Below are 17,255 nucleotides of genomic sequence, written 5' to 3'. Positions count from 1 at the left end.
ACATCTCCTTACCGTCTTAATGGCACCAGTTTCCTACAACTCTCTATCCTTTCAGGCAGCAAGTGTTCTAAACTTGTTCACCAACATTTATGTAATATATCATCTAAATACCATTTTCACATTATAAGAAGAAATATGAATTCAAAGTATCAATTTTCTTTTTTTTTTTAAATAAATTTATTTATTTTAGTTGGGGGCTAATTACTTCACAATATTGTAATAGTTTTTGCCATACATTGACATGAATCAGCCATGGGTTTACATGTGTCCCCCTTCCTGGACCCCCCACCTATCTCCCTCCCCATCCCATCCCTCTGGGTCATCCCATTGCCCCGGCCCTGAGCATTTGTCTCATGCATCAAACATGGAATGGTGTTCTGTTTCACATATGATAATATACATGTTTCAATGCTATTCTCCCAGAACGTCCCACCCTCACCTTCTCCCTCAGAGTCCATAAGATTGTTCTATGCATCTGTGTCTCTTATTCTGTCTCGCATATAGGGTTATCATTACTATCTTTCAAATTCCATATATATGCATTAGTATACTGTATTGGTGTTTTTCTTTCTGGCTTACTTCACTCTGTATAATGGGCTCCAGTTTCATCCATCTCAATAGAACCGATTCAAATGTATTTTTTTAATGGCTGAGTAATATTCCATTGTGTATATGTACCACAGCTTCAAAGTATCAATTTTCCATAGACAGTTGCTGACAAAGAAAGGGAAAGGAAAAAAGAGTGGTTAAAATGCTTACAAGTAATGGGAGTGGTCTATAGTGGACTTACACATTGATTCTTCCTTCCTTTGGCTCAGTTCAGCATAACAAGCTTTAATTGAGGCACTGAGAATAAGGTAGGCATAGGCAGTAAGAGATTCAGACATATTCTAGAGGAAATGATGTGTTCTTAGTCACCCCTAGTGTCTGAATCTTTGGGACATCATGGAATGTACCCTGCCAGGCTCCTCTGTCTATGGGGATTCTCCAAACTAGAATACTGGAGTGGGTTGCCATGCCCTCCTTGAGGGGATCTTACCAACCCAGGGGTCGAACCTAGGTGTCCTGCATGCAGGCAGATTCTTTACTGACTGAGCCAATTCCTTAAGGTTTATTCTTTGATCACTATTTCTTGAGATTTAGGGAAAAGTGATTTCTTCGGTGTTTAAATATATTTGAGAACAGCTACATAAAAAGTTGTAGTTTAAAGGTTAAACAATGGGTTTTATGAAAATTACATTTTTTCATTCCACTTTCAGAGAATATGATTTATTATTTTGTCTTGAATCCAAGGGATCTGTACTTTAAATAACTAACCTGGGTAATTCTGATGCCTGTGGTCCATGAACTACACTTTGAGAAAGATTAGTTTAAAATGTATGATGCCCAGTATGATCCTTTGTTTTTTAGTCTTGATATTTCAAGCCCTAGAACAAATTCAGTCCAGAGGCCAGTGGAGAACATGTCCAAAGCTAGGGAAGGGCAGTGAATAGGACTTGTGGGTTATGTATTGAAGACAGATGAGGGAAGCCCTAACTATTTGGAAGTAAGCATTATTAATATAAACAAGTCCCACTGCTATTTGTCTTGGTTAAATTCATTAGTGTAGTTGATGAGAAGGCTTGCAAGGAAGGAATTTTGGTATTATTTCATGAAGGTATAGGAGCAGGGTTGGAAAATATTTATTAGTATTATATTCACAAGAACAGAATGAACAGAGACCACTGTTAAGGTGAAGAAAAAAAATCTTATTTAGATTTAAATATATGTGTAGATTTAAATTTACTGAAAATGAGGAAGAAGCTTTCTGAAATATTCAATGGTTAACCTAATAGTTTTTGTTTGATTTCTAATGAATCTAAGCAAAATATTTGTGCATGAAAGCCCCATTGTGTCATTCATTTAATCTATAAAAATGTTTGTTTTAAGATGCATAATGTATTCATTAAGTTGCAAATAAAAATGTTAACCATTTTTAATTGATTTGTCATTAAATAAATTCTCTAAGCTCTTCTTTCAGAAAACTCTAAACTCTGTGAACCTAGCTTTATTGTAAGCTATTTATAGCAGACATATTCAAAGGAAAATTCAAATCCAAATGCACTTGGGGGACTTAACAATTTTTAGCAAGTTAAGAAAATGGCAATAGTCACAATAAAATGGTAAAAATTAGCCAGTTAAAAAGTTTTGCTTAGGACTTCCCTGGTAGTCCAGTGTATAAGACTGCTCACTTCTAATATAGGAGGTGTGGGTCGGGAAACTAAGATCCCACATGTTGCATGGAGGAACAAAATAAAGCTTTGCTTTAAATTATAGCTCATTTACTATAGCTTTCTTAAATAATTTAGTTTGATTAATACTAATCAAATATTTAATTATTTAAAAAATAGAGTTGGTATTTATATTTTAAGAACTCTATATAACTTGATCTATGACATGACATGTTTTACAGACATATAACATTATCCTGATTTTTACATACAGTATTCACAGAGATAAGTACCAGTTTTAACAGGGGAAACCTTTCTATTTTAGCCCTGAGTGTTGATATATTGATGATGACCTAAGAAGACTTAGAATATATGTGGAGACTTCTCAACTTTTTGCTTAGGTAATATTCCTGGCATTCTGAATCCAAACCTTTAAATGAACAGTGGGATATAAAGCCCAAACTCAGTTATGAAAGGAAAATTTGCTACTAATTGTTATTGTTGTTCAGTTACCCAGTTGGTTCCAACTCTTTGTGACCCCATGGACTGCAGCATGCCAGGCCTCTCTGTCCTTCACCATCTCCCAAAGTTTGCCCAAGTTCATGTCCATTTCATCGGTGATGCCATCCAGCCATCTTATCCTCTGATGCCCTCTTCTGCTTCTACTCTCAATCTTTTCCAGCACCAAGGACTTTTCCAATGAGTCAGCTAGTTTCAGCTTCAGCATCAGTCCTCCCAACAAGTATTCAAGGTTGATTTCCCTTACGACTGGCTGGTTTGATTTCCTTGCTGTCAGGGACTCTCAGGAGTCCTCCAGCTCCACAGTTCAAAGGTGTCAATTCTTCAGTATTCCACCTTCTTTATGGTCCAGCAATCACAACTGTATGTGACCACTGGGAAACCATAGCCTTGACTATATGGACCTTTTTTGGCACAGTGATGTCTCTGCTTTTCAACACATTGCCTAGGTTTGTCATAGCTTTCCTGCCAAGAAGCAAACATCTTACTTCATGGCTGTACTCACCATCTGCCATGATTTAGAGCCCAAGAAGAGGAAATCTATCACTACTTCCACCTTTTCCCCCTCAATTTGCCTTGCAGTAATGGGATCAGATGCCATGATCTTAGTTTTTTTAATATTTACTTTTAAGCTAGCTCTTTCCCTCTCCACCTTCACCATCATCAAGAGGCTCTTTAGTTCCTCTTTGCTTTTTGTCATTAGAGTATTATCATCTGCATATCTGAGACTGTTGATATTTCTCCTTTCTATCTTGATTCCAGCTTGTAACTCATCCAGCCTGGCACATCTCATGATGTGCTCAGCATATACATTAAATAAACAGGGTGACAGCAGACAGCCCTGCCGTACTCCTTTCTCAATCTTGAAACTTTGCTAATAATGTATCAGACTAATTGTGAGGTATTTTATTTACCTTGAAGATAATGTCATGTTTTATTGATTAATTGATTATTTGTTCATCAATAAAAATCATCCATGTGTTACATATTTATACACTACCTACTCAAAGTGGTGTTAGATGAAAGGTGATCATCTTTCTTTCCAATTGGTGCATATAATTCATACAGAAAGGATGTTATAACTTCATTTCCAAGACTGGTGAATGTAATTCAAATTTGTATAATGTTACTGACCTTATCAGAGAGCAAAATTATCAGTAAGATCAAAGACTTAATCTGATAGGGTTTTTGATATGCATTTTGAAAAGTATTACTTGGAGGTACACAGTTAAACAGACTTCAGTATTTGAAGATATTCAAATTCAGTATTTAAAGATATTAGAATTGATTAAACAATTGAAGATAATGGAACTGATAAACAATTGATTAAAAATGGAAAAACAATTGATTAAAAATTGAAAAACCAAGAGAGTTCAAAAAAAACATCTGCTTCTTCTTTATTGACTATTCCAAAGCCTTTAACTGTGTGGATCACAACAAACTGTGGAACATTCTTAAAGAGATGGGAATACCAGACCACCTTACCTGCCTCCTGAGAAATCTGTATGCAGGTCAAGAAGCAACAGTTAGAACTGGACATGGAACAACAGACTGGTTTCCAAATCAGGAAAGGAGTGTGTCAAGGTTATATATTGTCGCCCTGCTTATTTAGCTTATGTGCAGAGTATATCATGCGAAATGCCGGGCTGGATGAAGCTCAAACTGGAATCAAGATTGCCGGGAGAAATATCAATAACCTCAAATATGCAGATGACCACCACCCTTATGGCAGAAAGCGAAGAATAACTAAAGAGCCTCTTGATGAAAGTGAAAGAGAAGAGTGGAAAAAGCTGGCTTAAAACTCAACATTCAAAACACTAAGATCATGGCATCAGGTCCCATCACTTCATGGCAAATAGATGGGGAAACAATGGAAACAGTGACAGACTATTTTCTTGAGCTCCAAAATCCCTGCAGATGGTGACTCCAGCGATGAAATTAAAAGATACTTGCTCCTTGAAAGAAAAGCTATGACCAACCTAGACAGTATATTAAAAAGCAGAGACATTACTTTGCCAACAAAGGTCCATCTAGTCAAGGCTATGGTTTTTCCAGTGGTCATGTATGGATGTGAGAGTTGGACTATAAAGAAAGCTGAGCAAGGAAGAATTGATGTTTTTGAACCGTGGTGTTGGAGAAGACTCTTGAGAGTCCCTTGCACTGCAAGGAGATCTAACCAGTCCTTCCTAAAGGAAATCATTCCTGAATATTCATTGGAAGGACTGATGCTGAAGCTGAAATGCCAATACTTTGGCCACCTGATACGAAGAACAGATTCTTTGGAAAAGACCCTAATGCTGGGAAAGATTGAAGGCAGGAGGAGAAGGGGACGACAGAGGATAAGATGGTTGAATGGCATCATCGACTCAATGGGCATGAGTTTGGGTGGACTCCGGGAGTTGGTGTTGGACAGGGAGGCGTGGCGTGCTGCAGTGCACGGGGTTGCAAAGAGTCGGACATGGCTGAGCAACTGAACAGAACTGAACTGAGTTTTCTGTCACCCTCAGATGAAATAAGGACTCTGTATTCATAAGCAAAATTGACTAAATGATTTATAAATTTTGGCTCATTATAAAGATAAGCATTTTTTAAAATATGAGGTTTTGCAACTTTATTCATAGAAGTATTTATTTTTGATCCACTCTTAGTGCACTTAAATCATTTTCATTTTAAATTACTCATTTTTCCTGTTATCTCTCATTTTTGCCTTGTAGCATTGGTTGACATTTCAGAGCGTGTGAGTTGGCATAGGGCTGAAAATTATATAATTGTAAGAATCACCTGCTCTTGAATTTTCCATTATATAGTAGTCATGATTCAGGCAGACTTTTCATAGGTGTTTGATTTGGAATGAGAAGTTTTTCTTCTTCTATGACCTGTGATTAAAATGTGGCGTTTTGGTAAATAAATAGAAGATAGTTTCTGCATAATCCAGATGTGACTCAGAGCTGTTGAAGCAATGTAAATCTTTGACCTGTATCATATAAGCAGTAATATACGTAATTGAAAATTTATTTTAAAATTAAGTTCAGTAAACCTTTTCTTTAATGCTCTGTAGCTCAGAGCAGTCTAAGTGCTAAAATGCAGCAAGCTGCATATTAAAGAAAGTTTTGCTTCACTTAATATTCCTCAAAGGAATTCCAATAAAAGAAAGTCTACTACAACTATATTTGAATATTTTCTTTTCTTTTAATGAGTTATAACCATGAATGTAAATATTTATCAGCATTATGATAAATAGCATTTAGCATTATGCCTTTTGCATTATGGTAAAGGCAGGGGATAGACTATATTTCATAACTGAAAATGGAACACTTGTACAATAGTGTTTGGATAATAACCTTACCTATTGCATTAACTTTTATAAATCTTTATGGTTAAAGTTGCAATTTTCAATTAATTGTGGAATTATATACCCATTTCCTGATGGTAGTTTGTGGTTTTTTACTGGATATTGTGGTTTTTTTCTGGATATTGAAGCAACTGATACATTTTCCTATGCATAGTTTGTGTATTTAAGATTTTCTGTTATGATACTCTATTTGTATAGATATATTATTTCTCTACACTGTAAATATAAATTGCTGTGGTTGTTTAGTTACCAAATTGTGTCCAATTCTTTTGTGACCCCATACACTGTAGCCTACCAGGGTCCTCTGTTACATGGAATTTCCCAGGCAAGAATACTGGAGTGAGTTGCCATTTCTTTCTCCAGGGGATCTTCCTGACCCAGGGACTGAACCCATGTCTCTTGCAATAGCAAGTGGATTCTTTATTGCTGAGTCACCAGGGAAGCCTTATAAATATAAGTTAATAGCATTTCAAAGAGTTGGACTCGACTAGCAACTAAACAACAGCCTACTGTCTTAGTCACTGTGGGCTGCTATAACAAAAGTACAATAGACTGCATGATTAAACAAAAGTTTATTTATCATAGTTCTGGTATCTGAGAAGTTCAAGATCAAGGTGCCCGGGGTTCTGGCCAATTCTATTCCTAGTGAGGGTCCTCTTCCTAGTTTGCAGATAGACATCTTACTTTGTCTTCACGTAAGAGAGAGAGAGAGTTGTTTGGGCAGGGGAAGGCGGGGGAGAGAGAGAGAGAAAATAAGCTCATTATGTCTTCTCTTATAAGGACGATAATCCCATCATAAGGGTTCCACCCTTATGAACTAATTACCTCTCAAAGTCCCCATCTCCAAATACCCTCACACTGGGGGTTAGGATTTCAAAATATGAATTGTAGAGGAACAGAAACATTCTGTTTGTGTTCTGTTCTGTAGCAGCCTCTCACAAGGGCTTTATAACTTTGGATATCTATCCTGTTAATTGAACTGATATTAGAATGGTTAATCTAGAGTCAAATGTTACGTTTTATTTAAAATTTTGAAATGTGCTTTGTAAATGAAGCTAAAGCTTTAAAAATGTTTCATGTGAACCTATCAATTCTAAAATACGTTGGATTCTAAAATATCAACAAGCATCTATTCTTCAAAGTCAGTGGTTTCAGATTGCATGTCTCCTAGGGAGATAGAGGCATTAATTTTGTATCCTATCTACTCTACTATTTCACTATTTATGTTCATTGTCAATATTCTGTGCTTCGGGTTTTTATTCCCTCACCCCACAGTGTCTTTTTAAGGCCCTCTAATTTAGTTTCATTTGTCACCACTCTTCTAAAGCTACATTCTATGTGCACTACTTCCCTGGTAGCTCAGATGGTAAAGAATCTGCCTACAATTTGGGAAACCTGGGTTTGATCGCTGGGTTGGGAAGATCCCCTGGAAAAGGGAATGGCCACCCACTCTAGTATTCTTGCCTGGAAAATCCGATGTACCAAGGAGCCTGGTGGGCTACAGTCCATGGGGTTCCAAAGAGTCGGACAGAACTGAGTGACTAAGCACAGTACATACACTTTACTATAATTCTTCTCTTGAAATATTTGATATGGTAGACATCTAAAGAATCCATCTGCAATGCAGGAGACGTGTGTTTGATCCCTTTTTTGGGAAGATCCCCTGGAGAAGGAAATGGGTACCCACTCCTCTATTCTTGCCTGGGCAATCCCATGAACAGAGGAGCCTGGCAGGCTACAGTCCATAGGGTTGAGAAAGAGTCAAAGACTACTTAGTGACTAAACAACAACCCTCTTCATATACAAGGCATGGCATGTTATAGACAGTAAGTATTGGTTAACATGGAGAAAAAAATAGCCTCTTTCTATTTATTGTCTATGATGTTGTAGTAGCTAGGTTTATTAACTAGACTGTTCCCTTCTTTGACTCTTCTGTTCCCTCTCTGTGTGCAGTTTCCCAAATTCCACTCCTCAGTTATTTGGTTTTCTCTCTCCATGCTCTTTCACTTAGAGAAACCTCGACTATTGCCTCTACATAAGTAACTCCATTCTTTCTCTCCAGGTCAGCTTTCTCATGAGTTTCAGTTACATATCTACAATTGTCCTCTGGATATCCTGCATCTTTTCATACATAACTGTCTCCAAATCAAGCCCAAAATCTTCCTCTGCTCTTTCTTTCTGTGTTTCTTTATTACCATCACAATATTACCTTTCTTGTAACCACTATTCATTTTTATCTCCTTCCAATCACTGTACATACTAAATGTTTATTGAATTTCTTAGAAAGTATTCTGAATTGTTCTTCTTTTTCCTTATCAATGTTAGTAAACTCCTTGTTAGTAACCCTGAAATAGACCATCTACAAGCCATTTCATTCTATAAACTATTGCCTGAGTTTATTTCTTAATTATCTTTTTCTTTATGAATCTCCTTTAGTCTAAAATCTTCGAGGGGTAGACTATGGAAGTGGTTTTTAAAAGCTTTTTTATAAAAAATTACTGAACAACCTTGGTTAAATAAAATTTTACATGGAACCCAAACAAAAGAGTGAATCTATAGTTGTTTTGGGTGAAAATATTTAAATGTAAGTGTTAGTCACTCAGTCGTGTCTGACTCTTTGCAATCCCATGGCCTGCCAGGATCCTCTGTCTGTGGAATTCTCCAGGCAAGAATACTGGAGTGGGTTGCCATTCCCTATTTCAAAATTTTATTTGGGCTCTACCTACACATTGTTCCCTGGGCAATTCTTTGGAATTTTTGGAAGATTTTAGAATAAAATTTGAAACTGTTGGCTCTAGTTACAAAATCTTTATTTAGGATTTAGGCTTGTTCCATTCAACCAATCTGTTTACACCATACAACTGTTCCATAGTTGTAAATTCCACCTTCGTGCCTTGACTTCTATCGTGTTTAGTGCTCAGTATGCTGTAAAACCACCTTTCTCCTTCTTTAAATCTTATTCATATTTCCAATGCAATTCAGTCATCGACTCTTCACTAAACATATGAATGTTGTTCAGTCGCTAAGTTGTGTCTAAATCTTTGCGACCTCATAGACTGTAGCATGCTAGGCTTCTGTGTCCTTCACCATCTCTTGCTTTGCTCAAATTCATGTCCATTTAGTCGGTTACACCTTCCAACCATCTCATCCTCTGTCATCCCCTTCTCCTGCCTTCAGTCTTTCCCAAGGTCTTTTCCAATGAGTATGAATGAATGAGTATGAATGAACATATGAATGAATATTTAGGAAATAAGACCTCGGTATCTCTTCTAACAATGTAGATGTATTTTGAGTTGGTATTATTTTCTTTTTTTGGAAATTACATGTGTTGTACATTTAATTACTATGTAAGCAGAGGTCCCTGCAAGTGTATCTTGGGATATTTCGGGTTTGGTTTCAGACTACCACAACAAAGCAAATATCCTAATAAAGAGAGTCACACAATTATTTTTGGTTTTCCAGTTCATATAGATGTTATGTTTACACTATAGTGCAGTCTATTAAATATACAATGATATTTTTGTCTAAAAATGTACATACCTTCATTTAAAAATGCTTTATTGCTAAAAAACACTACACATCTTCTGAGCTTTCAGCAAGGAATGCTCTTTTTGTTGGTATAGTGTCTTCCCTTGATATTGTCTGCTGACTGGTCAGGTGGTGGTTGCTGAAGGGCTAAGTGGTTGAGGCAGTTTCTTAGAATTAGGCAATAGTGAGGTTTTCTGCATCAATTATCTCTTCCTTTCACATTTTTTTTCCCCTGTATCACACATGCTGTTTAATAGCATTTTACATACAGTAGGACATCTTTCAAAATTGGAGTCAATCCTCTCAAACCCTGCTGCTTTATCAACTAACTTTATGTAATACTTTAAATCCTTTGTTGTCAAAATGTTCTTAACAGCACCTTCACTGGGAGTAGATTCTATCTTAAGAAACCACTTTCTTTGCTTATCTATAAGAAGCAACCCCTCATCCAGTTAAGGTTTACCATGAGATTGTAACAATTTAAGTCGTATCATCAGACTTCGTTTCTAATTTTAGTCCTCTTACTATTTCCACGTCTGCAGTTTTTTCCTTCACTAAGTCTTGAATCACTCAAGTCATTCAAATTCTTCCAACTAACTCCTGTTAATGTTGATATTTTTACCACTTTCCATAAATTGCAAATGTTCTTAATGGCATATGCAATAGTGAATCCTTTCCAGAAGGTTTTTAATTGAATTTGCCTGCTTCCCTGGTGGCTCAGACGGTAAAGAATCTGCCTGCAATGCAGGGGACCCAGGTTCAATCCTTAGGCTGAGAAGATCTCCTGAAGAAGGCAATGGCTACCCACTCCAGTATTCTTGCCTGGAGAATTCCATGGACAGAGGAGCTTGGTGGGCTACAGTCCACGGGGTCGCAAAAAGTCAGACATGACAGAGTGACTACTTTCAGTTTCTTTTCACATCTGTCAGAGGAATCAGTATTGATGGCAGCTAGATCCATTTGAAATATATTTATTAAATAATAAGATTTGAAAGTCAAACTGACTCCTTGATACTTGGGCTGAAGAATGGATGTTATGTTAGCAGGCATAAAAACATCATTAATCTCATAGTACAGCTTCATCAGAGTTCTTGGGTGACGAAGTGCATGTCAATATTTGGTAATATTTTGAAAGGAAACTTTTTTTTTTTTTCCTAAGCAGTAGGTCTCAACAGTGGGCTAGAAATATTCAGCAAACCACGTTAACAGATGCCGCATTATCCAGGTATTATACAGCATAGTTCTTAAGGGCCCTAAGGTTTGTGGAATGGTAAGTGAGTATTAGGTTCAACTTAAAGTCAACAAGTGTATTAGCCTTTACCAAGAATATCAGCCTGTCCTTGAAACTTTGAAGATAGCCATTGACTTCTCCTCTTTAGCTATAAAAGTCCTAGATGACATCTTCTTTCAAAAGAAGGCAGTTTTTTTCTACACTGAAAATCTGTTGTTTAGTATATTACCTTCATTAATTATCATAGCTAGATCTACTGGATAACTTGCTATGGCTTCTGTATCATCACTTGCTACTTTACATTGTAGTTTTATGTTATGGAAATGGCTTTTTTACATTTACCAGTCTTGGTTAGCTTCAGAATTCATCTGGCGCTTTCTTAGCTCTCTCAGCCTTCATGAAATTGAAGAGAATTAGGCCTTGCTCTGAATTAGGCTTTAGCTTAAGGGAATGTTGATCACTACCCAGACCACTAGAAGTTTCTCCATATGAGCATTAAAACTGCTTAGCTTTCTTATCATTGTGTGCTCACTGGAATAACACTTTTAAATTCCTTCAATAATTTTTCCTTTGCATTTACGACTTGGCTAGCGCAAGAGGCCTGGCTATCAGTTTGTCTCAAATTTTGACATGCCATTCTCAATAAGTTAATCATTTCAAGTTTTTGAATTAAAGTGAGAGTCATGTGACTTGTCCCTTCACGTGAACACTATGGTCATAACCCGTGGTACAGGTACAGATTGGGCTAATTGCATTATTAATGTATCTCAGGAAATAGACCCAAGGACAGGGAAAGAAATAAGGTAACAATCAGAACACACAAACAACATTTATCAGTTAAGTTTGCTATCTTATATGGGGATGATTTGTGGTGCCCTCAAACAATTACAATAGTAACATCAAAGGTCAGTTCAGTTCAGTTGTTCAGTCATGTCTGACTCTTTGTGACCCCATGGACTGTGGCACACCAGGCTTCCCTGGCCATTACCAACTCCAGGAGCTTGCTCAAACTCATGTCCCTTGAGTCAGTGATGCCATCCAACCATCTCATCCTCTGGATCCCCTTCTCCTCCTGCCTTCAGTCTTTCCCAGCATCAGGGTCTTTTCCAATAAGTCAGTTCTTTGCATCAGATGGCCAAAGAATTGGAGCTTCAACTTCAGCATCAGTCCTTCCAATGAATATTCAGGATTGATTTCCTTTAGGACTGACTGGTTGGATCTCCTTGCAGTCCAAGAGACTCTCAAGAGTCTTCACCAACACCACAATTCAAAAGCATCAATTCTTTAGCATTCAGCTTTCTTTAAGGTACAACTCTCACATCCATACATGACTACTGGAAAAACCATAGCTTTGACTGGAGAGACCTTTGTTGGCAAAGTAATGTCTCTGCTTTTTAATATGCTGTTTAGGTTGGCCATAGCTTTTCTTCCAAGGAGCAAGCGTCTTTTAATTGCATGGCTGTAGTCACCATCTGCAGTGATCTTGGAGCCCCCCAAAATAAAGTCTGTCATTGTTTCCATTGTTTCCTCATCTATTTGCCATGAAGTGATGGGATTGGTTGCCATGATCTTAGTTTTCTTAAAGTTGAGTTTTAAGGCTCTCCTAAAAAGTTTTAAACTCTCCTCTTTTACTTTCACCAAGAGGCTCTTTAATTCTTCTTCACTTTCTGCCATAAGGGTGGTGTCATATGTGTGTCTGACGTTATTGATATTTCTCCTGGCAATCTTTATTCCGGCTTGTGCTTTAGCCAGCCTGGCATTTCACATGTTGTACTCTGCATATAAGTTAAATAAGCATGGTGACAATATATAGCGTTGACGTACTCCTTTTGCAGTTTGGAACCAGTCAGTTGTTCCAGGTCCAGTTCTAACTGTTGCTTTTGACCTGCATACAGATTTCAAGAGGCAGGTCAGGTGGTCTGGTATTCCAATCTCTTTAAGAATGTTCCAGAGTTTGTTGTGATCCACACAGTCAAAGGCTTTGGTGTAGTCAATAAAGCAGAAGTAGATGTTTTTCTGGAACTCTCTTGCTTTTCCAGTGATCCAGTGGATGTTGGCAATTTGATCTCTGGTTCCTCTGCCTTTTCTAAACCAGCTTGAACATCTGGAAGTTCATGGTTCACATACTGTTGAAGCCTGGCTTGGAGAAATTTGAGCATTACTTTACTAGCGTGTGAGATGAGTGCAATTGTGCGGTAGTTCGAGCATTCTTTGACATTGCCTTTCTTTGGGATTGGAATGAAAACTGACCTTTTCCAGTCCTGTGGTCACTGCTGAGTTTCCCAAATTTGCTGACATATTGAGTGCAGCACTTTCACAGCATCATCTTTTAGGATTTGAAGTAACTCAACTGGAATTCCATCACCTCCACTAGCTTTTTTCATAGTGATGCTTCGTGAGGCTCACTTGACTTTGCATTCCAGGATGTCTGGCTCTAGGTGAGTGATCACACCATCATTATCTGGGTCATGAAGATCTTTTTTGTGTAGTTCTTCTGTGTATTCTTGCCACCTCTTCTTAATATCTTCTGCTTCTGTTAGGTCCATACCATTTCTATCCTTTATTGTTCCCATCTTTGCATGAAATGTTCCCTTGGTATCTCTAATTTTCTTGAAGAGATCTCTATTTTTTTCCCATTCTATTGTTTTCATCTGTTTGTTTGCACTGATCACTGAAGACGACTTTCTTACTCTCCTTGCTATTCTTTGGAACTCTGCATTCAAATGGGTCTATGTTTCCTTTTCTCCTTTGCTTTTCGCTTCTCTTCTTTTCTCCTTTGTCTTTAGCTTATCAAAAGGTCACTGATTACATATTACCCAAACAGATATAATTTTAATAATGAAGAAGTTTGAAGTATTGTGAGAATTACAGGACCAAATGCTTTAAAAATAGTGCTGATAAGTTTGCTAGAAGCAGGATTGCCGCAAACATTCATTTTGTAAAAACAAAAAAAAGAAGACAAAAACATAAAATCTGAAAAATGGAATAAAGCAAAGTACCATAAAATGAAGTATGCCTCTGTTTTATGCTTATCATATTTGAAATCCCTGAGCTGAATGACTTTAAGCATTCAAAAGGATGGATTCAAGATTGTTTGAAGCCAAATTTAAATGTTAAGATCATAAATCTAAGAATAATATCTATGTGACCAAAATCAATAATTTAAAATGTGCTTTATTTTTACATTTGTTTTCTCTTAGGACCTACAACATACAATCCTGTTTTAAAGAAATCCTGCTTCATACCCTCATTTGTTAAAGCATCAAAGCGTTTTAAAGATTCCAAAGAGATTACTCCTGGTCCAGCGACATACGAGGTTTGTCAATAATATTTCCGTTTTAATAATAACATAAGAATGAAAAAATTTCCAGAACATCACTGGAAATATCTTCATTAAAGTCTTTTCCATATGATATATTCTTATTACTAACCAAAATCTTTTAGCTGATAATAACTTTGAAAAAATATATTCTGACATTTCTTAAAGATTTAAGAAGTATTTCACAACTCATATGTAAATAGCCTCAACAGCATTAATGTATATATATAATTTTATATCTCTACAATTTTAAATATTTACTTGTCTACGTATACAAATTGAAATTTCCAAATGTTTATTGAAATCAAGAATTTATTAAAGAGCATGGAAGAAGAAAGCCCTGCAGATCTGGAAGAACAGGTTTGATCTTTTATTTTCTTTTAATAAATGTAGATGGTTTAGATTCATAATAAATAAATGTCTCATTCTGTTGTGGGCCTTCTGATTGTAAGGAGGAGGTTGAAATAAATTGCAGGGTTTTAGAAATTGTGTTCACTATAGGCTTTAATACCTGTTTGGGATGAAGAAGTTTTCCCATTAGCTTATAGCAACTAATTTAAGAGTGCAAACCATAGTGAATGTTCATATCTGAGATAGTTAATGCCAAATTTATTTGTATTGAATGTATGTTTTGCTACTTATCTAAAATGTCATAATCCAAAGTTTTTCAGCATTCTGTCAAAAGCACATTGATAATATAATACCAGGAAAGGAAGAAAATCAAATGAATTATGAAAGACTTGTTATTTTTACCCATTGGCTGTTGATTTTCCCAAAAGATCACTGTTAATATCTATTGATAAGCAAATAATTTTATAAGACTTACTTCAGAAAGGGAAAATATGCTAGATAGAGCCTTAATAGTAGTTCAGAATGTGAAGATGAAAGAATGATGCATTATATATTTAATGTTTTAGAGCCTTGGCTGTTTAATATAAGGCAAGACTTGCAAATTAGAAACTTGCAATTGTAAAGAGTTGGCAAAGTTTATGACATATTTACTCTTGATTGTTGGGTATAATGAGGAAGGGTCTTTAAGCAAGTATTGATCAGTAAACTGTTAGTCTTAATGAAGTAGATTAGGTATTATAGATGTTCATAGTTTGATCATATTAGATCATATTAAATCCTCAGTTGATTGCTTCCACACTCCTTTTAAAACTGATTTTAATGGTGTCCACAAAATACAAATGCCAGTAAATCTGATACTACCTTTTTCATTTTGTGATACACTTGTCAGAGAAGATGTACCAATTAGTCTTCCTTGTATTTAAAGATACTTTTCCTTTTTCCTTCCACTGAGATTAATAATTTGTATTTATACTTCAATCATTTGTTGTGGAAAATTATTTTCCACATCAGAAGAAAACATTTATGGATTTAACAATGAAGTATAATTAAGATAATGCCTGAAATTTCAAACTAATATATCCTTACATTATATAGTGTCTATAATACTGCAGTGCTTGGTAACTTTTCTATTGAAAACTACCTGTATTTTTTTGTCTTTGTAACACCATTTGTTTCCTTATAATTTGCTCTGATTTTTTAATTTGACACTTCTCTTTTCCTTTATTATGTTTAATTAATTTAAATTGATGACCTAAAAACATATTTGTGTTAAATATTTTATTTTTTTAATAGAATAAGATGATTCTATAAATTTATAACACTGTTTTAAGATTGCAATATGGGATTCTGTTTGGAAAATACCTAAATGTATATAATGTCTGCCATCGAGATGGTTAGAGGTTTTTTTAGTATCTCACGTCCAATTTGGATCCCAACTGTCAGGCATTCCTTTTCTTTACATTCTTACCAACCTTTGTTATTCTTGTCTTTTTGATGATAGCTACCAGTTGTGAGGTGATGTCCCACAACTCATAGTTGCTTCCATGTCTTGGCTATTGTAAGTAGTGCCTCAGTGAACACTGAGGTGCATGTATCTTGTTGGATTATGGTTTACTCCAGATATATCCCCAGGAATAGGGTTGGTGTGTCATGTGGTAGCTCTATTTTTACTTTAAAAAACTAAAGAACACCCATACTGTTCTCTGTAATCACTGTACCAATTTCCATTCCTATCAACAGTGTAGGGGGGTTCTGTTGTCTCTACACCCTCTCCAGCATTTATTGTTTGTAGACTTTTTGGTGATGGCTATTCTAACCATGTGAAGTGACACCTCATTGTAGTTTTGATTTGCATTTGCCTAAGTAGTTATGTTGAGCATCTTTTTCATGGACTTTTTGGCCACCTATATGTCTTCTTTGGAGAAATGTCTATTTAGATCTTCTGCTCATTTTTTTGATTCCTCTTTTTTTCCTTCTACTAATCTGCATGAGCTATTTGTGTATTTTGAAGTTTAATTCCTTGTTGGTCACATAGTTTCCAAATATTTTCTACCGTTTTGAGGGTTGTCTTTTTTTTATAGTTTCCTTTGATGTGTAAAAGCTATTAAGTTTAATTAGGTCCCATTTGTCTATTTTTGTTTTTATTTTCATTATTCTAGAAAGTGGATCCCAAAAGATATTGCTGTGATTTATGTCAAAGAGTGTTCAGCCTGTTTTCCTCTAAGAGTTTTATACCATCTGGTCTTACATTTAGTTTTTTAATTCATTTTTAGTTTATTTTTGCATATGGTATTAGAGAATTTTCTAACTTTACTCTTTTACATGATGCTGTCCAATTTTTCCAGCATCACTTATTGAAGAGACTGTCTTTTCTCCATTGTATAGTCTTGCCTCCTTTGTCATAGATTAACTGGCCATAGGTACATGGATTTATTTTTTGGCTTTCTATCCTGTTCCATTGATCTGTAAGTTTGTCTCTGTGCCAGTACCATGCTGTTCTGATTACTGTAGCTTTATATGATAATCTTAAGTCATGAAGCCTGATTCTTTAAGCTCCTTATTTTGTTCTCAAGATTGCTTTGGCTGTTTGGGGTCTTTTGTGTCTCCATACAAATATTAAGGGTTTTTGTTCTAGATCTGCAAAAAGTGCCATTAGTTATTTGATAAGGATTGGCTTGAATCTGTAGATCACCTTGGATGATAGTATAGTTATTTTGACAATATATATTCTTCCAGTCCAAGTAC

At 36.0% G+C, this 17,255-nt stretch overlaps 1 protein-coding gene across 6 annotated transcripts in view; it reads left to right on the top strand.

Moving 5' to 3' along the window:
* The window catches only part of STPG2 (sperm tail PG-rich repeat containing 2), a 601,931-nt gene that overhangs the window by 302,625 nt on the left and 282,051 nt on the right, over positions 1-17,255 (top strand). For all 6 annotated transcript variants that reach the window (XR_014083528.1, XR_014083523.1, XM_081595770.1 and 3 more), the window contains one exon: positions 14,041-14,156. Coding sequence is in view for 4 of the 6 variants with exons in the window: in XM_081595770.1 (XP_081451896.1) it covers positions 14,041-14,156 (116 nt within the window). In the remaining 2 variants the exon portion in view is untranslated. The remainder of the gene's footprint in view (positions 1-14,040; positions 14,157-17,255) is intronic.

The sequence above is a fragment of the Giraffa tippelskirchi genome, chromosome 1, assembly GCF_054371585.1.
Source record: "Giraffa tippelskirchi isolate mGirTip1 chromosome 1, T2T-mGirTip1v1.2.pri, whole genome shotgun sequence".
Lineage (NCBI taxonomy): Eukaryota > Metazoa > Chordata > Mammalia > Artiodactyla > Giraffidae > Giraffa > Giraffa tippelskirchi.
Note: the sequence above shows the minus strand (reverse complement) of the source record. Positions and strands in the feature narration are given on the sequence as shown.